Raw genomic sequence first — 27,181 nt, 5'->3', positions numbered from 1 at the left:
CCATTGCAGGGCAAAGAATGGTTTTATCCAGCTGGGTGTTTGCAAAACTGATTCATAATGCTGTCCTTACCCTGTCAACTCCACAGTCTTGCCAAACTATTAACAATAACACCAACACAATTACCAAACAACTACTAAAAGTGTTTTTAATAGAAATCACTTAATTATTGCTATTGCAGTTAGGGACAAATAATAATATAGCTCTGAGTAAGAAATCATTATTTCTTTTCCTGATTAGTTCAGCTGTAAAGGTTAGGATACATTTGCCTTCTTTCATATGTAACTTTATGATAACATTATGATGATAGGAGAGAGGAAATAATAGGGTTTAGTAGAAGGTCTTGTAGAGTCCTAAAGGGAAGTCATAGGATCTCTCCTGTGCCTCCCTTTCAAAGCCTAAAGCCTGGAATAAAACATTTACAGTCATTCCCACACTTTCTCTTCCCTTTCTGAGATATCCAGGAATCCAAAGACCAGATAACTTAGCTTGATATAGTCCTACGCCAAACTCTTTCTCTAAGAGAAAAAGGTGAGAAGATGAGAGCTGGATAGCCCCAAGTTTTCTTCCTGGTTTTACAGTCCTTTAAAATACCCTCCGATCTTGCACTGTTCCCCATACGTGGCCACAGACAGAAGAGAGGATGTTGGCTGCCCCTTCTCTCTTTAAAATGTTGGTCTGTTTGTTTGCATCATTGCCGTTTTCTTTTGAATTTTAGGCTATAACGTCTGTCAGGGGCTCTTGGAAAATATGTCTTGTATTTTTATTTTTGAACTTTTACTTGCTTAATAAATGTTAAGCGTTGTGACTGTAACTTGTCTGTGGTTATCATAGCACAGTTGTACCTGATGTCACATCTTTAGTCTGAACAACTTGAAAAGCCATTTAGTGGATTTTTTATGCCAGTCAGATCAACCAAGTATATATGCAGCTACTATCATTCTCTAGATTTGTTTCAATTTATGAGTTCCTATTATAGTTCATAAGACAACTCCAAGGAGTGTAAGTGACTTGTAATTTATAGCCATGGTATGTTGATTCTGTGAAATTTAGTCTAGTTAGGCTATACGAATTGTGATGACACTTATCAGTTGTTTACACGAAACAACAGAATAGATATGTATGTCTTCCTTTGAGAAGTAATAAAAAGAAATGGCTGTCAACTTAATTTATCACCAGACATTTTCATATTTAAAGCCCTTTATAGCGAAATAAAAGCTTGACCTAAAGATTATGGTTACTGCAGACTTGACAGCAGCTGTGACTGTGGCGTAAAATACTCTAAGGGCCTCGACTGCCATAATAAAAGCTGGGTAGCTCGTATGAAAAGCTGTTAGATGAGGTGAATGTTCTTGGATATAGAAACGATTAAGTAATCCTTCCAATCAGAGATCTGAGAGGTCATCTGGTTGTTTATGTTATATCAGAACTGTGCCTTTTCAAGCACTAAAAAATTTTGTTTGCTGAAGGAGGTATCTAAAATTCTTTTTCTCTTTTTTGAAAGTTTAAATATTACTAGTACTGAATAGCCAGGAAATATCAAAGGATGATTTTATAGTTATCTAGTGGTAATTGCATTGTGCAGTTCTGCCATCATGTAGCTACATACATGCCACATTGACCAGGGGCTGATGAGTGGAAGATCCTGTACAAGCACAGAAAGAAGAATTAGATGGTTTGCTTACAAGTTTAGCACATGGTATTTACTATTAATGGCTTACTAGGTCTAGCTCCTGAAAATTATCCAGTTACTTTCCATCAGAGATAGAAGTCATTTGTACAAACTGTCAAAAGTTTGTAAAGTTTCTGTTTTTCAGTAGAAAGTTACATTTTAACTATTTCTTATCAGAAAGAATGTAGCATTTATATACAGAATAATTTATTGGTAATTCATAAACTGTCTTTTCATATCTTCTTATATCTTAAACTGTGACTTAAATTAAAAATTATAATAGTAATGTTTATTGTTAGAATTCAAACTTGCAGTCATAACGGGCAAAGTAAAGGTCTGTGCCCCTCTCAAACAAAAATAAAAATAAAAACTAGTAACCTCTTTGGTGGTATTTAACATTGTTATCTGTCTGTAATCTGTTCACTGCCATGGTTATTTTTCCATGTAATTTCTTTCCTCCATAGAAATTGCCATCATTTTATGCTTTTTCCCCTACTGGCCTATGGTGTTTGACGGATGTTGTGAATGCAGTTTCTGTGCACTACTGAGTATATACATTAATCAGAGACTGTGAAATGCCCATTGTTCTCTCAGGTTCATTTATAAATCATTATAAATCATGACCGAGCTACTGGCTAGGTTATGTTTGCTAACATTCACTCTATTATGTACTTATGTCTGAGTGGTGGGGAAACGTGGAGTCATGGCGAGCACAGGTAGCTCCATGGGGTATGATTTTGAAGAAAATGAAATAAATTGAATGACTGATAAAAGCAAGGATAGGACTGATGATGATTAAATTTCTTATACCCAGTAAATTCTCAGCTGAATCTGCAACAGCATCCCGAATTAGAGGCCCTTACATCATAGCATAAACCCCTTCCTATGTTTGCTCAGGTTAGCAGTGTTACCGACCAAACTTGGGTCCACTCACCCAAGTGCAGTAAAGCCAATCTACTGACACCAGGTTGTGGTGAGGAAAGTGTAGCGTTTATTGCAGGCGCCAAGCAAGGAGTCCAGGTAGCTAATGCTCAAAAAACCTGAACTCTCCAATGGGGTTAAGGGAAATGTTTTTAAAGACAGGGTGAGGGAAGGGGGTTGTGGGGTACGTGACCAGCTTGTGGGCATTCTTCTGACTGGTTGGTGGTGAGGTGATAGAGTCAACATCATCAACATTCCGGTTCCAGTTGGTCTGGGGTCTATGTGCTTGTGATCAGCATACAGTTAACTTCTACCTGGTGGAGGTTTCAGTATCTGCAAAACAGCTCAAAGGACATGGCTCAAAATATTATCTATAGTCCTTGAGAAGGAACTAAGCATCTTTGACTTTGTTTAATGGCTAAACTATTATTATTTTGTCTTGCTTGACTGTTTTCCTTTGTTTCTGCATTTTCTTACTTTAATTAAATTTATTCTTTGGAACCTTGGGAAGGCCTGGGAAGCTAAAGTTTTTCTACAAACAAGAGGCAGGCAGAGGATGGGATGGGATGGGAGTGAGTCAGTGGCAGTGGAGGGGTCCCAGGAAGGTCCCGTAGGGTCCTGCTCAGTTACAGCAGTAGTTAAAGAAAAATTTATATCTAATACATTTGCAGACCAGGTATTGATAACCTATCCAGTTTTCTAGTTTTAGAAATACAAACTGACCTTTGGATACCGAAGCTATTAATGTTCATGTGAGTTAAAGGCTAACTGAGATTTTCAACTTTTGTGGTAATCACATAGTTAGACCATATGAAGGCAACTTTTTTAAAAGAAATATGTTCAATGATCATTTTAATTGGTTTGATTTTATTAAAGGAAAAAGATGTACTATAAATGCACGTTTTTAACATTTACATTTTTACAAAATAAATCTTTTATAGTCAAAATGAGAGATTCAGTAAAATAAGATGCTTATTTCTTTGTTCCATTAAAGGGGGGGGGGAAGACATCAGCTTAAACAACTGCCTCAGCCCTCATGTAGATTTGTTTCTATTTCAATAAATCCTCTGGGCATTAGTATTATAATATGTAAAAAGCAATAGGCAATGTGAAAACTTTAGTTTATCTATTTCTTCTTAAAATCTGGTGTGATATTTTCATTACCAAAAAAAAAAAAGAAGAGCTCAGCATCAAGAATCAGTTACTGACATTTTCCATAATTCACTATACATATACGAGAATTGCAGAGCTAAAATGTGAAACCCCAGACCTCTTACATATTTTACAGGATACTTTTCTTTCAAGTAGCCTTTAATGGACATTGTTTTCATAGCATTGTCTTAAAATTACTTAGCAATGAATTGTAGAACCAAGCTGCCTGGGTTTGAATCTTGCAAAGACCTTCGGCAAACTACTTAACCTCTCTGTGCATTGGTGTTCTCATTAGTTAAATGGGCATAGTAAGTATACCAACCTCTTAGGGTTGAATTATTAAATGTAATGTGCTTAGAACAGTCCCCGGCATTTAGCACATGCACTCCACAAGTGACAAATAAGTAAATGAATGTAGACAAATGCTTGTTTTAGTGTTAATTTATTGTTGAAAATATATCCAAAGGACACGTTTTTTTCATTCAATTTATTAATTCATGCAAAAAGTATTTATTGACCCCCGCCCCCTTCGTTGAAAGGCACAGTGATGAGCAGGACAAGCATGATCTTTGTCCTTTTACAGGCAAGGCTTAGAAACTGACATTTATAAAATAATTATACAACTAATTACTTAATTATGATGTCATTTGTGTCACATATTCAGGGTGTTGAGTTATTTTGTAGTAGGGGGAACTGACCTAGTCTGTATGCATTTAAGGTGAAATATGAAGGATGTTAGCTAGATAAATATGCTTGGTTATAGCAAGAGGATGAGAATGTTTCCAGTAGGGGCAGCAGTACATAGGAAGATTTATAATGTAGCGTAGCAAATACCGTGGAGAAAAATGACAACGCGAGTTGATAAAGGTGTTTCATTGCTTTTTAAATTCATGAGATCCGCTCTTTCCCCTGTTATGTGCCCTGTTGTCTGTCCTCCTGCACATTCTTCCGGAGCAGCATCCCCTTCTCTGCCTCTCAGTCTTCCTTGTGGCTCAAGGACCGCACCCCCCCCACCACCCCGCCAAGCAGAGTCTGTACATTCTTCTGTTTGATGGTGCTGCCATCATCCTGTTGTTTCCTTGACACATTCCTACTCCTTTTTTATCCTGCTTTTTCTTGCTCTCACTTTTTCAACTGTTCCTAGGTCAGCTACTTATTCTTCAGTCCAAATGAACATTTGAATATTTGAAAAATGGGTAAAAAGAAGCTTCTTTTGCAAACTGTTGGAGCTAATAATTTAGGCTCTTTGGACACTAAGAACATAACTCTGATGGTATTTTATTGACTAAGGAAGTCTTGCTTATTTTTTGCTTATGACCTAAGAAATATTCTATTTCAGAATTTTTCCTGATCATCAAAGGACTAGCTGAAGTTAACTTCTACCTGCATTATTCTCCTAAATAGTCTTTTTATCTCTATCCAGATTTTTTATCTTTTGATCTCTGTTTCTTGAATGCCAATCTTACAAAAATGGGAATTTCTAAGAGCCTTCTTTATGTGGTTTATTTCTCCATTACTACATCTTGGGAATTATATCAATTAAAGAGAGAATAATTATTAGTAGGAAATAAAAGAGAAAGGTGGTTCTGGCTGTGTAAGCATAAGCATGTGTGAACTTAAATTAAGACAATTTGCAGGGAAATACCTAAAACCATATACCCCTTTTATGTTTCTTAATACAGATATGTTATAGCTGAACTGTGGTAAAGTGAGGGTAATTGATGACTAAGTGGCATTTATCTCCAGAACACAAGAGTATTACTCAGGTTTCTCCAGAGCCAATAGGATGCATATATGTAAAGAGATTTATTGTAAGCAATTGGCTGTAATTATGGAGGCTGAGGTGTCCCAAGATCTGTAGTCAGAAAGCTGGACATGCAGGAATAGCTGATGTTTCAGTTCTAGTGCAGAGGCAGGGCAAAACCCTTGTCCCAGCTCAGTCAGGCAGGAGGAGTTCCCTCTTATTCCTGGGATGGTCAAACATTTTGTTCTATTCAGGCCTTCCCCTGATTGAATGGCGCCTGTTCATATTAGAGACAGCAATCTGCTTTATTCATTGTACTGATTCAAATGGTCATTTCATCTAGAAGCACCCTCACAGACACACCCAGAATAATGTTTGACCAAATGTCTGGGCACCCCATGGCCAAGTCAAGTTGACACATAACGGTAATTATCACAAAAAAATTTGGTCTAACGTTTAAAAATCAAATCAGTTTAATCCATCACATTAACAGAATAAAAGAAAAAACATATGATCATTTTACCAAATGTAGAAAAAGCAACATTCATTTCAGATAAAAATGCTCAGAGGGAACTTTGTCAATAAAGTAGGTATAAGAAACCTACAATGAATGTCACACAGAATGGCGAAATATTGAACAGTTCCTCCCTAAGATTTGGTGCAAAGTGAGAAGTTTCATTCTCACCACTTCTGTTTGTTATTTCACTGAAGACTCTGGCCACTGCAGTAAGTCAAGAAAAAGTAGTCAAGGGCATGAAGATAAAAGAGAAGTAAAACTGTCCCTATTTGTAGATGATTGTTTATGAAGAATATAGCTACACATAGATCTAGATCTTCTCCAATAGAAGAGAAGAGAGAACCCAAAATAGACCCACACTTATATGGCATTTAATTTTTATCAGTGGCACCAAAGCGATCCAGGGGGGGAAAAAGAGTCTTCAACATTTGAGAAAAAAATTAACCTTGAACCCCACCATATAAAACTACTAGTTCAAGATGAATCCTAGACCTGAAGGAGAAAACTGAAATATGAAGCTTTTGGAAGAAAATATAGGAGAATATCTTTATAATTTGGGGATAGAAAAAGGTTTCTTAAGTCATAGAAAGCAATAATTATAAAAGACAAGAATTGATGAGTTAGACTTCATTAAAGTTAAAAACTGCTCATTAAAAGACATCATTAAAAGGACACAAATTAGGAGAAAACATTTGCAAAACATATATTTGATAAATGACTGATATATGGGATATATAAAGGACTCAGACAGCTCAATAATAAAACAACAAAAATATCTCAATAAAAAGTGGACCAGAAATATAACAGACTCTTCACAAAGGAAGATATACAAAATTAAAACGTGTCCATGAATGTACAGTTGTTCCCAGTAGTTTGCTCCTAGTAGGAGCTAGGCTGCAACATTGTTGGAAGGACTGGAGGAGTGAAAGGGTGTGTAGGGAAGATGGTGTTACCTGAGCTCGGGAACAGCCGGGACCTTTGTGCCCCTGTGTTCCTCAGCCCTGGCCTGCTGCTGTCACTTCTCCGGCAGCCTGCTGCTGAAATCTTTAGACTCTCTTCTGCCTTCTAATCTCTGCAAGTCTCCTTAATATCAGAGCCACATCAGAACCCTTTGGCCTGGGGCAGCTCCATACAGGGAAGAGTTCAGATGGACTGGGATGGTGCTGAATATCAGCACTGTATATCCTGTACTGTCGATATATTGTCCGTTTTTAGGAGCACTGATACTGATGACGAAAGGATGTAGACTCAAGTCTTCATTCTACCACTTAATTCATGACCTTTCGCAAATTATTATTATTTTTAAAAATATTTATTTATCTATTTATTTATTTATTTAGGCTACGCCAGCTCTTAGTTGTGGCCGGCGGGCTCCTTAGTTGCGACCTGCGGGCTCCTTAGTTGTGGCATGCAAACTCCTAGTTGCAGCATGCATGTGGGATCTAGTTCCCTGACCAGGGATCAAACCCGGGCCCCCCTATATTGGGATCACGGAGTCTTGTCCACTGTGCCACCAGGGAAGTCCCATGACCTTTGGCAAATCATTGATTCTCTGTATCCTACATTAGTAAAACAGAGTTATTAATAGTTCCTCATAGGGATGTGAAGATTAAGTGAACTAATATAAGTACCGATGCAATGAGAAAATGCTTTGCATTTATCACTGTGCCTGGCACATAGAAAGCACACAGTATGAGATGTTTGCTATTATAACCATCAGCCTGAATTCTTATTTTTTACTACAATCAATTAAAACCTTTTAAAAACCAAGAACTGGTATTTAAGATAGGTCCCCCTTCCTCTTATACTTAAGAACTTAGGAGACTAAACATAAATGAAAAAATACCACGAATAACTTGCCGTTGGACACAAGAAGCCATGAGTACCATTGCTGCATTTAACTGATCGCTCTTGGTGAGACAATTCTTCCTGCTGCATCCACTGTAGGAGATTCACGTTCTGCTCAATCAGGCCTTCTCAGAGGCAGGGCTTCTGGTCTGTGATTGACAAGATTCTTGGATGTTGCTGCTGCTAAATAATAATTAAGTTAAACTGTTTCATTAAAAATATAAAAAGGAAGTAGTTGAATATTAAAAAAAAATTACACATTTACTTTGAATTGCTGGAAGAAGTCCAGAGTAAAGGTTCTTTTTTAAATTTGGGATTCCAATAGCCTCTGTAGTTCAATACCAGTAAGTTAACATTATCCTTTGATATACGTAATTCATTTTCAGGCACTTAGTAATTTTATGTCTTTGTGGTTACAGGTTGCCGTATTTCTGACATTTTATTATTACAAGTAGTATTTAGATCTGAGTATCAAAGTGAGATGGTATTTTAGACTAGGCTTTTAAAATCATGTATTTTACATTGGGTTTTTAAAAATTTAATATTGGTCCTGGGACATTGGAATATGTAACTTCTGTTTGTTTTAACACTACTTAATTGCTATTTTGATGTTTCTTTCTTGATGATATAGAGACAGAAATGTATTTATACGAGTGTAAACTTTTCCTGTTGAAGGCTTTTTTGTGTGTTGTGACTGGCATTTAAAATCTTAACTGGTTTAGACAGCCATATGGATTCAAGTCTCCAGATTAAAAACATGGGGCTAATTTATCTGTTTATCTAAACATGCTAATTGACCTTAATTGTTTTGAACATATGTAAAATTGGAAGTTTGAAGTAGTCTTCTGCTTTGGCAAATTCTTATTATAATCTGTTACTGATTTTCTTGTTAATTTAACTTTTATGACTTGTTCCTGGCTCACAGTATATGTCTGTCTTACCTGATAACCCATTTCATTTCATTCTGACTATAAAATCATTTTCTTGTAAGTCAAATGCTAATTGTATTGCTCTGGTTTCAACTGTAGATACATTTCCAGTAACAATCTGGAGAAGTAGATTTAAAAATCCTTCCTGTGCTCATAGATGATTTTAACTTTTCTTCTGAGTATGTCATGTACTTAGTTAAGTGTGTAGATTCTGTCTTAAGATGATCTTAATGGGTCAACATTCTCAAAAGTTGTAGCCTTCCACCTCCTTTTGGCGCAGAAAGAAAATGGACTACCTCCTTGATGTATATCTTCAGATATCTGTCTGGTTCCTCTTACTGCACTTTCTTCTCTCTGGTTCTTTTATCACACTTGGCTTCCTTCTCAGGCTTTTGTTCCCCATGTTGTGGCATAGATGACTGTTGGCTTTTTCTAGGCTAGTAGACTAGGAACAAGTCCTGAGATGAATCCCCTTGGCCTTCCTGGGTCGTGTGTGGATCCCTGAACCAGTCACTGTTGTCATTGGGATGGAATGTTTGATTGGCTCGTCCAGCCTCACCTAAAACACAGGCCCTAGACCTGGGGGAGAATTGTTTTTAGTGCTTATTTTAGTCAGAAAACATCCTAATAAAGAAAAGTCTTAGGAGTGAACCACGTAATAAAATTTAGTGATTTAATCCTGCTACATCAATTTCAGTAACATTTTTTGAACAAACTAAATAATGAATAGTAAATTATAAATAAAAACAGCCCTATTCAGTTTCACAAAACTTAACCAATGGTGAGAATTGCAAACTTTTTCCAGATTTCTGCCCTCCCTCATGTAGCTGCTTATTTATGAAGTTTGGTAACTGTGCCCATCATACCTCTTTGCTCATATTAGTAGTCATACCTCTTTGCTCCTATTAGGCCCTGAAATGTTTGTGGAATGAATGCTGTCATAGCTTGTTACTCTGGACATTATTGCAGCAGCACAGGTATTAAATTGAATTGAGAATGGATGTAATTTAATATTTGATTAAAGGACTGGGCCTTCTACTGTTAGTTTTCTTTTCCATATTCATTTCACAGAGAGGGGAGATAAAGGTAGGGTAGGCTTCGTGCTTCTGCACTTGGAAGGGGAGGCTCGCCATTTACAGTCTTGGGCCAGAGATTGTATGGATCAGGTGGACAGTTTGAAGCAGAATGGATTTCCCGCACGGGATTAGAGTACTGGGAAGCCATTTACCACTTATTTCCTATGTTCTTGGACAAAGTCAAAAGGCAAAGGATGAGCAGACATGGTATGTGATGGTTGTTTATTGCTATAAAAAGTCCTCCCTGACCCCTGCCCTGCCTTCCAGAAGACCTCAGCAACAGTTCTTGGAATGTAAAATGAACCAGAACTGAAGTGATGAACTAGTGTCCTAACCCTGCCATTCCCAGTGCTTTACCTTCCTCTCCCCTTTAGCTGGGGCTCTCCAACCCCATGAGGAAAGGTTTTTGCATTTTCATTTAAAGGGTCACTGCTACAGCTTGTATTTATTCACTAGCGAAGGCAGAACATTCCTGGTTTTTTGTTTCTTGACAGTTGATGGATTGTAGTAGGCAGCCACATCTGAGGAAATAAGTGAAACTACAGCCCTGAAATAATTTCTTATTACACGTATAGATGAATAATCTTTACTCTGATTATTGTGTAAGTTGTACAAAGAGGGGGCTTTTTTTTTGGCACCAGAAGTTTGGTTGGATATAATTGTTTTAAAGTGAGTGGTCTTTAGTACTTGGCAGGATTTGAGGCTGATATCAGCTGTGTTTATGATTACTTTCTGGACTCAGTCCAGTTTGAATTTAAATATATTTAAAAGTATATGTGAATATGAGGGAATGTAGATCATTAAAATTGCGTTTATTATGTAGCCTTTCTTTTTTTTTTAGACATTTAGACTGATTAATGAGTTTCTGTAGAGTAAAAATAGAACACATCCTACCAAATCACTTCCTAGATTTTATTAGTAGACCCATTGCCCCTGGGGTAGTGAAGGACTGCTCTTGTCCAGAGCTTGTTAATGATCATTGCAACAATGACAATTCTCCATTTTATTTGTATCAACCAAATTCTTAGAGAGTGGATACAAAGTTAGAAACCTGAGTTGTAGTTTGTAGCTGTGTGTCATTTGCTGGACAAAAAAAGCATTCCTTAACATTTATGACATGTTTCCATTAATTAAGGCAGAGTCCTCATATTTGCTAATGAAATACTTTGAGGTCTTCTAATGAAAGGTTCTACATAATGATAAAGTAATTCAATTTTTAAATAAATTATGTAAATAGAAATGAAGCAAGTAAATAATTCAAATATAGTAAGGTCAACATTAGATTTCATTTTCATTTTGCTTCTTACATTACGGGCAATATTCTAGTGTTTGGCAGTCATTCAGCTAGTATTTATGGAGCACATACTATGTGTTGGTGACGGTAAAACTGATCTGAGCCCTGTCTTCACAGAATGTAGGTTCTAGGGCAGGAAATAGACATTAACCAAATAAACATACAAACATATGATTAAAAATTGTTATAAGTGACCTGAAGGAAAAGAACAAGGTGCTAGGAAATGAAATACTTCTGGTTTGGATAAATATAGAGAGATCAAGAGTGAGAGAGAAACTTCATCACTTAAGAAAGGGATTCATCTATTTATGGATATTTCCACTCCAAGTGTAGCGCTTTAGTCCAAGCAACCTCTTCATGCCATGCCCACTTCTACTTATACCCACCACCTCTGTCCCCACACCACTCTCCCCAGTATCAGATTTAAGGAAATGGATCAGTCTCTAACATATGTATGGGCATTATAGGTAGATAAACATATATATTACATATATGATCATGTATAACCTGTTTTCTCCACCTACTAGTAATGCTTTTCCATATCTCTAAATGTTCTTCCGTAAGTTATACCATGAGTTTTTAAAGGAATACCCTCTTTTTTCTAGAAAATGTTTTTTTTTCCCTTTTTTTTAGATCTTTGATAAACGCTGCTGAAATGAACATTCTTAAACATAAGCTGCTACATTAAGTGATAATTATTTTCTTAGGATAAGTTCCCAGTTGTTAAATTACTGGTCACAGATTATTCATATTTTAAAAGTTCTATTACATATTTAAAAGTTCTGTGTTGCTAAGTCATTGGCATGATTTATCCTTAACATGTCACAGATTGGTTTAATGCAGCTTCATTTTTTGCTATTTTTTTAAAAATTTAAGCCATTATTTCTTTTTTAAAAAATTTATTTATTTTATTTATTTTATTTTTGGCTGTGTTGGGTCTTTGTTGAGCGTGGGCTTTTCTCTAGTTGAGGCGAGCGGGGGCTACTCTTTGTTGCGATGCACGGGCTTCTCATTGCGGTGGCTTCTCTTGTTGCGGAGCACAGACTCTAGGCGTGAGGGCTTCAGTAGTTGCGGCACATGGGCTCAGCAGTTGTGGCTCGTGGGCTCTGGAGCCATGTTTTGCTATTTTTGAGTCTAAAGTCAAGCAAATAATAGTAATAGTCATGGAAGTTAGTTCTGCATGTTGGATCCCTATTGGCCTTAAACTGATTTAAATCCTGTTTTTTCCATCTTAATTTCTTAGAATAACAATGAATTCTCTTATAAGAAATGTTTTTCCATAGACTTTCCTATTTATGGTTTTCTAAATTTGGCCAGAGAGAAATTGAAGAAACACAAATCCATTGTGTGTTTTTCTATCTTCTATTTGTTTTTCTACTGGTTCAATGAATATATCTACCTTTTTCCCCTGCTTTAAATCATCTCACAAAATTAATAACAGAAAAGCTAATAGCAGTGCCAGACATATTCTCACACTTGAATGGGAATGCAGGAATTGCCAGATAAAATGAATCTGAGATGCTGAATTATTTACTTATAGTGCTGTGTGGTTCTCTAAGGAAGTATTGCTGAAAAAGTATCTGTTGTCAATTTAAATAATTTTATTTCCAACAAAATTATTTGTTTTCCTTTGATTATTTAATGTTAAATTTCCAAGCATATTGTTAACATTAGAAAGCCTGAAATAAATTATACTTCTTCCTAAAGGCATTAATTTTTTGACCTAGTTAGCTTTCATCCGGTTGTCTCTTGTTTTGGAAATAGTGCCAGAGAATTTTTTATGTAGCAAGAGACATGTGATCAGAGTGCATTGAGTGTGGGGTAGTGTTTATGACATGACTGTTAAATAAATAAAGGTTTCGTTTTTCCTGAAAAATATATTAAAAATTCAGTATGACATATGGGATTTAAAAATATGGTAACCTAGAATTTATTTGAAAAATAACAAGTTATTTTTGTTTCTCCCAAGCGAGAGCACCCTTGATATATACGGTCAGCTCTCCGAATCCTTGGGTTCTGTATCTGTGGGTTCAACCAATTATGAATTGAAAATATTAGGGAAAAAAGTCTAGAAGGTTCCAAAAAGCAAAACTTCAATTTGCCGCCCGCTTTGGTAGCTATTTATGTAGCATTTACATTGTATTTATAACTATTCCCATAGCAGCTACATGGTATTAGGTATTATAAGTAATCTACAGATAATTTAAAGTGTGTGGGAGGATGTGCACAGATTATATGCAAATATTTACTATACCATTTTATATAAGGGGCTTAGGCATCTGCAGATTTTGGTGTCTGAGGGCAGTCCTGGAACCAATCCCCCAAGGATACTGAGGGACAATGGTACTATCCAGAGCTTCCATTCTGGGGATTACATTATGCATACATGGCCTTTTTATTCATTTTCCTCCTCATTTACTCCTCCCTCTCCTCTTTAGAAAAACGGTATTTACTTATTAATCATATTTCCTACATTGATAATAGTGTTTGAACTGTACAAAAAAAGGTGGAAAAGGGTTAGAGGATGTTGCCTTCATCTCCAGTTCCACAGAAGTGAAGAGGTGAACATCTCCAGCATTAGTCAGATGGTTCTTACCATGGCCAGTGTTCTAACGTGAAACCTGGGGTGTGGCTAATTCTGCATTCAACCCCTTGAGTTACTCAGCGTGTTCCTATGTGCTTAGTGGCTCAGTGAATGGGAAGCTGAAAATCCCAGAGATGCTGGTAAGTAGGATGAGTCTTACATCACTTGAACTTTTTTTTCCACTTACTATCCTTGTGACATTCCGCAAGTGACTTAGTATTTTTGTGCCTCAGTTTCCCATCTATGAATTATGATAATTAGAGTGGATTTTTTATTTCCTAAGGTTCATTCCAGGTGCAGGATGAACTTCTGATTGTGTCCAATTAGTCATTAAAAAATATTTGAATGATTCAAAAGTCAGTGTATCTGAGCATCATGGGAGAAGGATTATATGTTGTATACTTCTATGCATTTCTTTTGGCTCTCTCGCATATGATCTTACAGACTCTTAGGAGCAAATATTTATATTCATAAATCACTTAGATCCCTAAGACTCTGCAGAGCCCTATTTTTTATCTGATCTTGCCCAAATTTATCACCCATATAAAGTGTGTGACATGCAATGCATGAATTCAGAACAAAATAACTTCATCTGTTCCCCAGTACTAAAGAGTTCAATTTCATGCTGTGTTTTACATGGCACAGTGGGAGTAGATTGTTTAATGTCTGTAACTCTGAACTTCCTTAACCTTTCTATCAGATACTTAGGTAAGTGTTGAGAAGCAGAAATTCTAAAAATAATTCCTACAGTTTTTTAGAGACCCCTGGAGCAAGCTATTTGAGCCCATTCCCCTTCTTTTTGCATAGTTTTTCATTGTCTATTTGAGCAGTGTTCCCATGGGTCAGAAAGATAGAGTTTCTAGTCTCATACCTTAAATTGCTTTATAATTGCCTTACTTTATAAGGGAGATATACCTTATAAAGTATGGTGAAGCCTGAAAATATTCAGAAGAAATTAATCTGAATCTATTAAAAGTAGGGAGAGTGGAGGAAACATATTTCGGAAGGTTGCTAGCTAGACTGGATAAACTCTATCAACGCAGCGTGATGTCATGCATTAAAAGCTAAAATAATGAGATCCAGGCATTTATTCTCAACTACGATTTCAACTTGGTTATGGGTCATAGAAAAAGAAGTTTAGAATGGAAAAATGTGGCCCATATTTAAATTAAAACCATTTAAAATGTGTTAAATATGGCTTGGTTTTGAATGTCCACAGTAGATTGGTTAAGAGTATGGGAGTTATTCTAGATTTGAATCTGGTAAAGGCTGTATTACTTGTTAGCGGTGTGACATTGGGCAAATTAAGTAAAATTCTCTGAGCCTCTGTTTCCTCATATGTTTATAAAAGGTTATTTATTGAAAAAATATTTTTAAGGGCCTCCAATCCTCTAGGCAACTAGAATGTACTTCTCAGAAAGACAGACACAATGTATATTTTCATGGTTTAAAATAAACTGGGAGGGGAAGGTCAGATATGGCAAAAGTATCTGAAATAATTCACAATAATGATTTATTAAAGTGAGAATAAGAAATTTAGTGGTGGTATCAGACTTTCTTACTATGACTATGATTATCTTTTTGGCCATTAGGGATATTTTAAAGCTACTTTCTTCTTTATGTCCATGAGAACAAAACATTTAGAAAATTTCTCTGGGTGTGTATCCTGGGATCCCCAGAACCTTTAAATGCTTTGTGCACCTTGACAACATCAGGGTTATGTGAGCTCTGCAGAGCAGTCTGGGGAAAAACAAGGGATGTGCAGGTCTCCTGCAGAACTTGCTTCATTAATGGATATAAGGACAAAAGAAATGACCTTTGCATTCTTTATATACTTTCATTGTTGATTAATACTGATCTTAGAATTGTATTTCTTTTATCTCTCTGCTCAGTCAGTGTAAACATAATTATATAGTTTACTCTTCATGTAATCTGGTGAAATAGCCTATTACTTGTCTTTGACCGATATTATATGAAATGTTACTCAGGAAATCAAAGTGCTGTTCAACTATTATTTTCACCTTAATTAGTTCTAAGTATTTAACAACTCTGTTTCTTGTATTAAAATAATACTTATAAATTGTTAAGGTAATTATAATAATTTTCTCCCAAAATTATTAATGAAGAAAGTACATGAACAAATGAGCAATGATTGAATAAGTACACGGATGAAGTAAATCAGTATTATAATGGATATTACATATGACCAAGGGATGAAGGCCCATTTGGTGTACAGTGATGGATGCCTAAATATGTTCCATAGATAGGAACTGGCAAGAAATGGGGCATTTTCTGTTCTACTGTTACATTAATTTCACGCAATTTCTTTAGCTCATTTGAAGAATCCCATGGCTCTACCATCTTTGAAAATCAGTTCTGTAAAATATAAGTATTTGAGCCCAGACTGAAACTTTAAAGCATTACATTGCTTTACAACAGCATTTTGAGTTTCCTTCAGTATTTTGTGAGGAAGAGGGTTGGGAGGATCATAATCATGTTTAAGGAGCTCGGTTGATCAAGTGTATTTACACACTTAAATTTTTTTGAACCTTTGTGAGAGAGCCAGGAAGACATTTTTATATGAAGGAGCGGACTCAGAGCTCAAGACTTACAATTTTTACTCAGGTAATAAGTAGAAGAGCTGTAGTCAGTTCAGGGTTCAACAAGTATATAGATAGAGTAATGTGGCTACTGCTTATTCATCATATTAAACATAGTTGTATTCATTAATCTGGTGGAATAATCACCAGTGTGGACTTTAAAATTGCCTGGTTTCTTTAGCTCAGCACAATGTATATTAGATTCATCTACATTCATTATACTGATTCTGAATTCCCCTTTTTCTAATGTATACTTAGTTTTGAGTCAGCTAAGAAATACTGATCTGTTTGGAGTACTCCAAGGAGGGTGAAATTCTGTTCAGATTTGTAACTGGCAATGAAAATTTTATGATAATAGAATGAATTGACTACAGAAGTAGAATATTCTACTTTTTAAAAAAATTTATTTGGAATAAGTTCAATATGAATAGGTTCCTTTACATTTTTTTTACAGTTAATCAACACATTAAATAGTTTTATTCATTCTTAATTGTATGGTGAATGTAAAAAGAACAAAAGTTCCTTCAAAAATTTTTGTTGTATCTCAATAGGTTAGATACTTCTACAGATAAGATAGTATAATAATACCCTGTCAATAGATGTTGGCTTCATTAACTGCATAGTGCATTTATTTTCTAAAATTGTTTTTATTTAATGATTCTTGGCAACCGTTTAAATTAGGCCATGTTTCTGTTAAAATAATTAATTAAATTCCATAAAAACTGAGTGGCTTCTCCATTGGAACACAATGCCAGAAAATATTGATCAGAAATACTACCTTAAAAATTTGAGTGCATATTGGAAAATTTTGTTTCTCATTCATATTTGAAATGAGAGATAACTAAGTATAATTGTACCAGAAAAAGTCTGGGTTTCCTGGACTTCTGCAAATTTAATATGGGTTAACAGTGTGGCAGTTTTCCAAAGAGCTGGGTCCTTTCTCTCCTATAAGTTTGGTATGATGCAGTAGATTGGATGTATGTTTATGTAGTTGTGAGATGAAGATGGAGATTCCAGAGTACTAGTGGATTGATAGTAACATAGTTTGTTTTAATGCTAAAAAATTTACCAGCAGGTTGTTTTTTTACATGTGGAGGGAAAGAAGAATGTTTAGGTTTTGGACATGACTAAGTTGAAAACAGATAAAAGGATTAAAAACAAACAAATAAACAAAAACAAAAAAAAAGAAAAAAGAGTTAAAGAATAGGAAGGAATGAAAGAGATGTAAATCTGGAAGAATAAAGAGTAAATCATAGATCAGTTGGTCAAAGATTTCTCTTGATGCTCTAGCGCTAGAATTGTCTAAACCTTTTTTTTTTTTTTTCCAATGAGGTATCTGAGGTTCCTGAGTGCTAAATTATCTATCTATTTACTATAAAAGGTAGTTTGATGGTTTAGAATATAATTATATTTCAGGCCTAGTTACTGCCTTTGGCTGTAATTAGTTATCACCATCAGTCACATTCTTGGTTAAATAAGAGGTTGCTATGCCTAAGTAGTATCTTTGTTATTACTTAGAGTAAACAATAATGAATGGTTGTCTCTAATTATGTTAATAACACATTCTTCTTAATTCTTGTTGTCATAGCTAAAGAAAGCATGTTGTTAGAAAACAATGAAGTGGAGAATATTTCTCTTCCCTTTATTCTTTATTTATGATGTTCTTTCAAAGGGCAACTGGTAATCCAAACTTTTGGGTTCTCAAAGCAAATGAATGGTGATTCCATTGAAGGTTTGGCATTTTCCCATTTGATACACAGTCCCATATTTTCATAGCTTCTGTGTTTGGAGATGTAAGACAGTTTTGCTATGTGTTGGATAGGAAATGGATGCTTCTTTCTTACTGTATTTCTGATTTAATGTAGTAATTTGGTTGTACCTTGAAGATAATTAACAGATAACCTTCAAAAACAATAATTTTCTTGGAGGGGGACTAGATTTTGATAAAAACCTAACTTTTCCAATTATTGATTTGAATTTTTGAAGGAAATAGGAATTGATATGCTTGTTTGTGTTTTTAAAATGAGTCATTTTCATTGTTAAGTACAATTAAAATGGTTATCATAAAGCACAGTATCTTACAGTGTTCTTAGGTTTTAAGATACACCCACTACCTATGTGTCAACAGCAGACAGCAATATATGCTTCATCAGACACTTACAAATATTCAAAACAAGAGTTTGCCATCATTGGCTCCTTTCCTCTTTTTGATTGTCCTATTCAGTAAATCTGTTTCATCCTATGCATTGGTCCCTTTTTATAATTGTTGAGAAATTAATAATTTATAAGAAAAATTTAAACATTATTTATCCTCTTTGGGCTATGATATACTGTGGTTGACATTCATTGGAATTTTGTATGTAAAAAAGAGAACATTTTCCTGTATATGTACAGAAAATTAGTTTTTAATTCTGAGATTGATAGTATCTCATGTCTCTTGAAACTACATACATGGAGCCATCTAACACCAAGCTCTTATATTGATAAGAGGCCCCTTTTTGGGGGATACAGTAGAGAAGTCACATGAATTCATCCCCCACCCTCACCTTATTCTACCTTACAGTATCCTACCTGGCAGGATTCACTTGGGTCATGGTGTTTCCCCTCATAAATGCCTGACTTCTGTTGATCCTTCAGTTTCTGTTGTTTCTTCAAGAGGGGAAGCCGAGCAGTTGAGTCTGATAGGAAGAACCCAACGAGGAGCTGGATGTGCATCGCAGTGGGTTCCACCCATGACAAGGGCCCCAGTCCTCTCACGTCATCTCTCAATCCCCTGCAAGGTCATAGTTGCTCTCGATTCTTCAAAATCTCTGTGCACTTCTCCTTCACTCTGAAGACCACTTGTTATACCGGAAGCCTGATTCTTACTTCCTCAGTTGCTTCAACTTTCCCAGTAAGGCAAAATTTAATAACACTAAGAACCTCTGTATTCTTGTAGTCAGACCAATTTAAGGCCTTGTCCCCTGTGTGTCTGTGTCTCTTCTTGTCTGATAAGGGCACCAGGCCCATTGGATTAAGGTCCCACCCTACTCCAGTAACCCCTTATGTAATTACTTCTGCCATAACCCTTTCTCCAAATAAGGTCCGCATTCTGAGGGGGGTTAGCACTTCAACATACCTTCTGGGGGTTGGGGAAGGGAGACATAATTTAACCCATAACAGCCACATCAAGTGGCTATTAGGCTTGTTATCTTATTTTAAGCTATTCTTTCCTTAGTTCCTTCCTAATTATCATTTAATTGTTATAAATAGACTGAAAAGCAGGATAATTTCACACATTTTTGCATACCTTCAAAGCCTTCCTTATCAGACATTTGCACGTGAGAGTTTTTTTTCCTCCCATAATTAGCCATCCTGTGTGTCACAAAGAAAATATGTTAAAATAATACCTCAGTTTGGGTTTTTATTAAGCATCAACTTCTTATTTTATTAATCATATATTGTGGTTATATGAAATTTCCAATTCTACAATTCAGATGACTAACTGAGTATTTGCTGCCTTAGAAAGTTGCTGATTTTTAGAAACATTTTCATCTTGAAATTAGATTGCTGGTTTTCAGTATAAATAACGGAGAGCATGAATTTGATTTCCTGGGAGATAGGAACAAATAATCATGATTCTGTGTAACAAGTTTTAGGGTGGTGAAATATGGAAGAATTCAGTGCTTAACAGACTACTGACGATTCCCTTTAAATTTGGACTTAGCCATTACATACATTACATACTACATAACTAGTATGAATGTTCTTAAAAGAAACAGTAAGAAAAGCCATTCTTATTAGTGTTTTGAATTCATATCCAAAATAGATTACTTGAGAAGTATTACCTAGTATTGGTTATTGCTCTTTGTACCAATATGTAGTCTGTAAATTTCTTTGTTTCTAAATGGGAGTGTTAATGTCTTCCATTCCTACTAATAAAGTCACATAGCACGTTCTATTAAAAGATCTCATCTAATCTTTAGGGCTTTAGATGAGTGTATTATTTGTAACTACTGACAGGAGTAGATTTTCTCTGTGCTGTTGAAGTTTACTACAACTATTTTTGACTCTGGCATTGTTCCCTTGCATTATTTTGGGTATTTTATGACTCTATTTCTGAATATTTAAAATCGAAGGTAAGACATATATATGTTTTATTTTAAGGAAGTCTTAGAGTTTATTTTTTTCTTAAACTTTTTGTTTTCAGATAATTGTAGATTCACATGCTATTGCAAAAGATAATACAGGTAGATCCTGTGTATCCTTTATCCTGTTTTCCCCAATGGTAACCTCTTGCAAAGCTATAGTACAATATCAAAAAAGAGGAAATTGACAATGATAGAGTCAAGATACAGAAAATTTCCACCACTGCAAGGATCCCTCACATTGCCCTTTTATAGCTGAACCCAGTTCCCTCTCACCATCATCCCCTCCCTTAACCCTGGCAACCATTAATTTGTTCTCTATTTCTATAATTTAAGACATATATTCTTATATTGAGTCAAACAATCAGTTGAGTGGTAGATCTTGTTGCATGTGTACAAAATTCAAGACTTCTAGGAAAGAGGAATGGGAAATTAAAATCTAGGACAAAATTCTTGCTGTGGAAACTTATATCGTTTATATTGTCCACTCCTTTTTCTTCACGAAGCAAATATTAGTAACACTATACGAAAATAAGAGAGTCTCTGCTGGTGAGTCTAAACTTCATTTCTTCCTTTAGTGAAAGGTTGCGTCTTAAACCAAAATATCTTTAAATTTCTCAGAATCCTCATTTTCCATATTTCTAAGCTAATTATAGTAAAAATGACTTAGAACTCTCTCTTTGTAGGCATGCCTCAGATATTGTGGGTTCAGTTCCTTTCCCCACAATAAAGCGAGTCACACAAATTATTTGGTTTCCCAGCGCATATAAAAGTTATGTTTACACTGTACTGCAGTCTATTATGTGCAATAGTACTATGACTAAAAAAAAAAAAACAATGTACATACTTTAATTAGAAAATACTTTATTGCTAAAAAATACTAACCATCATTTGAGCCTTTAGTGAGTTGTAAGCTTTTTGCAATAGTAACATCAAAAATCACTGATCACAGATCACCGTAATAATGAAAAAGTTTGAAATATTGCGAGAATTACCAAAATGTGGCACAGGGATACAAAGTGACCAAATGCTGTTGGAAAAATTGATAGACTTGCTTGATGCAGGGTTGCCACAAACCTTCAATTTGTAAAAAGCGCTTTATCTGTGAAGCGTGATAAAGCAAAGCGTGATAAAGCAAAGCGCGATAAAGCGAAGTGCACTAAAATGAAGTTTGCCTGTACTTAACTAATAATAGAAAGCAGTGGTGTAGATAAATAGTACTCTATTCAGAAGAATAATTGGTACAACTTGCATTCAGTGTTTAGGATGAATTTTCTTTGGATGGCAGAATGGTGAGCAGGAAGGCAGTATGGTAGGAGCAAAAGCACTGAGGTAAGGAAGCTCATGGTGACTCTGCTCCCTGGGTTGAAGAGGAATGTTCATGTTGACTTGCAGTGGGAGAGAAACCTGGAAATCTCACTAGTGGAGTCCAAGCTTAGAGCCCTTGAATGCTGGGCTCAGGACTTTATTTTAAAGGCAGAGCAGAGTATTACACCTTATTGAACTCCAAAGTGAAAGATTATGATATATTTGAGGGAGATTAAAGTGACAGCTATAAAGATGAATTGGTGCTAGGAGAGACTGCAGGCAGGGAAATTAGTTAGCTTTGTTATGCTAGGTTTTAGCATCTGACAGTGAAGGTGTCCTGGTAAAAGGATTTCTGCAGGTAGAGGAAGAGCTAATTATAGATGATGACAGACTGGATTTCTAGGGGTAGAAGACAAGGGAGGGATTAGGAAATGTTGATTGTGAATATAGGAGAATAGAAGGATTGTCATACCATTTATAATGAAATTTTTGTTTGCAGTTGGAGAAGCTGGTTTTAGGCACACTGACTGTTAGCTGTGTCCTGAACTGTTTTTTTTTTTTTTTCTTTTCCTTTTTTCTTTTACCTGAGCTTTCAAGGCAAGATTGGAACTCTCTGGAGGAAGTTTTGGGCTGGAGATAATTAGGAAATTTTAAATTAATTTGCATGGAGATGATAATTATATTGCCAAAATATTGAAAGACTTACTGTTTCAAGGCTGTTGTTGAGTCAACCAGTCTGTTGCCAGGTGTGTTAGGGATGGTTAAGGTATGTTAGTTACATCTTTGAGACTATCTCTGTTTCACTATTTGAATTCTATCTGTCGCATTGCATGGAGTATTAACCTAGACACAATATAACCTGTGTGAGGTCTTTATAGGAAACTTGCTTTATACGATATGACTTCTAACTATGTATTCATGAGAATCAAAGTTCTAGTGGATTCAAAATAATCTTTTCTTTGAACTTCTTATCTTAACACTATTCCTTCTTTCTAGTGGATATGATTGTAGTGGTGATGGTGGGTGTTTCATGTGATATGATGTAGAAGAGACTGTTTATTTGCTCCTAATTGTTGGTTACTTTGTGAGAGTGTATTTGTTAATAAACATTAATGTGATTAAAATATATCTTGGAGAAAATTTATCTCAACCTATTGGTTAAATTATTCTAACCACACATTTATTAGCTACTTTTATTCATTGTCAACCTAGGTTTTCAGCTTTACAGTATTCAGCTCACTGATGCATCCTTGTGCTGGGAGGGTAATCCTTTTGTTGCAGGCATGCTTTCAAATGTGTGCTCTTTCCCTTCAGTTGTTCTTGGTACACAGTTTCCAAGAACTTTACAATGCATTTTAACATCTTATTCTACTGTTTATAGATGTGAATATACAGGTTGTCACCTCCATTCAGAAGAAATTGAGTTTATTACTCACTGAATGTTTTTCTTAAAACTCTTTTTTTAATATTTATTTTATTTATTTATTTTTATTATTTTTCGGTTGTGCCAGGTCTTAGTTGCGGCACATGTGGGATCTTCGCTGTGGCATGAGGGATCTTTTTTAGTTGCGACGTGCGGACTTAGTTGCGGCATGCGGACTTCTTAGTTGTAGCATGCATGCGGGATCTAGTTCCCTGACCAGGGATTGAAACCGGGCCCCCCTGCATTGGGAGTGTGGAGCCTTACCCACTGGACCACCAGGGAAGTCCCTACTCACTGAATGTTTGAAAAATGTAAAACATTATTCTCCATTATGTAGTGACTAAGTATTCGTGTATGGTACATTCAAAGGACAACTCAGTGTGACTTTCTGTAGTTAGCAAAATGTTTAAAGCACTCCAACCCCATTGCGTTTCAGTGCACCTGCAGGAAAGACATGGTGAAAATTTCAATGGATATCTTTGTGAGGAAATTTCAGCCAGACAGATACCAGCTTTGGAAACAAGGAAAGGATATATATACCATTGATCACACGAAGCCTACTCCAGAATCCACCCCTGAAGTAAAAGCATGGCTGCAGAGGAGGAGGAAAGTAAGAAAACCATCCAGGAGGTAATGATCCCGCCCACACCCCATCCTACTTGTACTTACTCAGTTAAAATGGGTCCTTGAACATAATGTTCTCAAAGACTATTTATTTGCTTTTTTTTCTGTTTATTCACCATCAGTTTACTTAATATCTTATGAAAAATTTGAGGCAAAGTATTTTTAATTCTTTGGAAGTATAATAAATAAACAGAATATAAACAGATGTATATTGTATTTGAGAATATTTTTGAAGTTGCAATGCATGAGAAATAGAACAATTCTAGACTTTCTAAACCTCTTACATTAATGTATTTAAAGATTTATCAGTGCCCTCTATTCATCTCCTTATTTTTGTCAACTTCAGTAACTCAATTTCCAACTTTTTTATTTTGCTACTGATTTTGACTTTTAGCAGTTTTCTTCTTCATTTGTTAAACATTTTCTCATTGGGATGCCTATATATTTTGCTACATTATACACACTTGGCTTTATTCTTTCACAAGATGTAAATCAGAGCATGTGGTGTTTCTGTAACGTGGTTGTCCCTGTGTACTTTAATCTACATTCCATTTTTGTGGCCAGTGCCATTTCAAAAGGCTTTAGGCCTGTCGTGGTCATCTTGCTGTCTTAAAACACATTAAATAGTGTGTGTTATGTTGCTCAGGTCCTCAGGCAACCTTTTTAGACTTTTATATTTTCCAGGTTTATATTACATTTTTACTCTCCAGTATTACTCATTGTTTTTCTTTCAGATTGTAAAAGTAATATTTGTGCATTGGAGAAAATTTGTAAAATAAGGAAAAGAATAATGAAGGAGTCCCAAATCACCCATAACCTCACAATCCAGAGATAACCAGTGTTAACATTTTGTATATATCCTTTACATATATATTTTTATTTATTATATAATATTATATACATTTCCAAAATTGGGGCCATGCTCTATTAATAATTTGATGACCAGTTTTGTGTTTTTTCATGTAACTGAATGATTTGCTTACAACGTAATTTCTAATGCCTGCATGTATTTAATCTCCTGTATTTGGACCTGTAGCTCGTTTCTAGTTTTTTGCTACTAACCAAATAACACTGTAATTTTAAGTCTTTGCCCACACTTCTGTTGCTTATTTTCTGACTCTCTCTCTCTTCCCCCTACCCCCAACAATTTATTTTCTGCTATTTTAGAATGCTAGTGAGTGGAGGAACCTTAAGAACATGGAGTCAAACCAGCATTTTATAAGAGATATACTTGACGCACAGAATTAGTTAGTAGCAGAATTAAAACCCAGGTGTTCTTATTTCACCCTACAGTCTACAGCAGTAGTTTTCAAACTTTTAGTTTTCAAATCAGTTTAATAGGTTAGGAACAACATTTTAAAATTAGGAAGTAAAAGAGAATAAAATGCATTGTAGTTCTTCCCATGAGGTAAGGGTAAGTATTAATTCATGACATGTGTGAGCATGTGTGTCTGTGTGTATTGTGTCATCATCTGAAATGTATAACTTACTGTGGGTTGCATTCAAAAAAGTTTGGGCAACACTGATTTAGAGAGTCACTGTGTTTTGTAAATGTGCGAATCCGCATTGCCAAAAAAGTTCACTGTGGAAGGAGGCAGTAGTCAGTCTTGAGTTCAGTAGCCAATAGCACATCTTGAGAATTGTTCTTTAATGGACAGAAAACACAATACTCTCATTAGGTGTATGATCTGGTCTCTTAGTTACTAACCACAGTGGTCCTTGTGGGTTGACATTGAATATAGATCTTTGACATTGAACAGATTCGAAGTGCCTTTCAGTAGGTTAAAATAATCAGTGGTCTTTGCTCACCCAGTTAGAAAGCCTCATGTTAAGGGGCTTGTTTATTATGCTCACCTTTGTGGTTTGATCATCGAGTTTGCTGATCTCCCTTAAGTAATATGCTATATCTAGGAAAATCTAATGAAGGGAATGATTCACTGAAATCTCAAAGAGATGTCAGCCATCTTATTGTAAGTGTACTATGCTATTCATAATGTAGAGATATTCCACGTAGGCCACTGCATGGGTTCTCAATAAAAGTGATGATGATACCAATACTGTTACTTCCAGCAGCAGCCAAAGCTAATTTACATAGGTTATCCCTGGCTACCCCCTTTATCTTATCTGTGACTTCCTATAGAAAAACACTAATGTGTTTTCTTGTGTGTGTGTGTGTACTCTGAAGTACATGTGGTTTTGATTTGACTTGTAATTCTTCTTAAATGAAAGTGTTAGAAATGTGTCATATACAAAAGGCATCTGCAACAAAGCTATCAAGTGACTTGCTGGAAAATACTAGAAGAGGAAAAATTTAAAAACAGCATCCACTCTGAAAATAAATAATACATTGATATAAGATGTTAAATACATATGGTTAGCCTTCCTCCTCTCTTAATTCCTTTAGCTAATGATAATTGGCATTTAATCTTAATGCTTTTCATGCATATTTCAGAATTATACGAAACTCAGGGAAATATAGCCACCAGTTCACCTTGGAATGTAAATAATCTACTCAAATTTTAACAATAGCTTTATGGAATCTCCTCATTTCCTTTTTCTTTCTTCATTATCTAAATAATATTTGCTTTTATCCTTATGTCATCATTTTTCACTTTATTTTTATTTTGAGCTTTAATATTGTTATAAAATTTTAAGTGATTTTCCAATAATGTTTAATAATCAATAATATTTAATAATCAATAATGTTTAACAATTTAGAGTTGTTTTAATTTTAATTTTTAGTAAATTGTTATTAAGACTCTTGTTAACATTTCAATTTCAAAGTTGATCTATTCATTGTGAAGATTATCTTTGTATAATGTGATTAAAAACCAATCAGTTTTTTCTTCTCTTTTTTCATTAAGTGAAAATAAAATTTGTATATATGTTTTTTCCTGTCCATTGGAAACATTGTGTTCTGACTCTAGCTTCTTTTGTTAAAAGCTTCCAGTGCACTAGTTCTCACTCTAAGAGGCCTAAGAATGAGGAGGACGAGGAAGTGTCAGCTGCAGTTGATGTCAGCTGCCCCACTCCTGACCCAGACCCAGATGAGCTCAAGGACAGTGAAAAGCCAGAAGAAGCAGTGAAACTAGCAAACACAGAAGCACCTTCAGAGGAAGAGGCCTCTGCTAGCAGGATGCAGCTGGATCACAATTTATCAGATAATATCAGATTCGCAGGTGAGAAACTAGCTGATTATGTTTCACATATTAGTAGATGATTGTTGATCTGCCTTAAATCTGTGTTTACTAGGGCAGATATGTTACTTTTCCACGTAGCTTAACCAATAAGCTATCTAAAACGATGCGGTAACTCAATCAAAAGGCCAAGGGAGTGTTATGAAAATCAGAAGCACCACTGCTAC

General features: G+C 35.4%; 1 protein-coding gene across 10 annotated transcripts in view; it reads left to right on the top strand.

Moving 5' to 3' along the window:
* KDM4C (lysine demethylase 4C) overlaps positions 1-27,181 on the top strand; it is a 423,829-nt gene that overhangs the window by 196,913 nt on the left and 199,735 nt on the right. For all 10 annotated transcript variants that reach the window (XR_009503661.1, XM_059924758.1, XM_059924756.1 and 7 more), the window contains 2 exons: positions 23,630-23,823; positions 26,761-26,996. Coding sequence is in view for 9 of the 10 variants with exons in the window: in XM_059924758.1 (XP_059780741.1) it covers positions 23,630-23,823; positions 26,761-26,996 (430 nt within the window). In the remaining variant the exon portion in view is untranslated. The remainder of the gene's footprint in view (positions 1-23,629; positions 23,824-26,760; positions 26,997-27,181) is intronic.

This window comes from Balaenoptera ricei, chromosome 6 (genome assembly GCF_028023285.1).
Source record: "Balaenoptera ricei isolate mBalRic1 chromosome 6, mBalRic1.hap2, whole genome shotgun sequence".
In the NCBI taxonomy this organism is placed as follows: Eukaryota; Metazoa; Chordata; class Mammalia; order Artiodactyla; family Balaenopteridae; genus Balaenoptera; species Balaenoptera ricei.
Note: the sequence above shows the minus strand (reverse complement) of the source record. Positions and strands in the feature narration are given on the sequence as shown.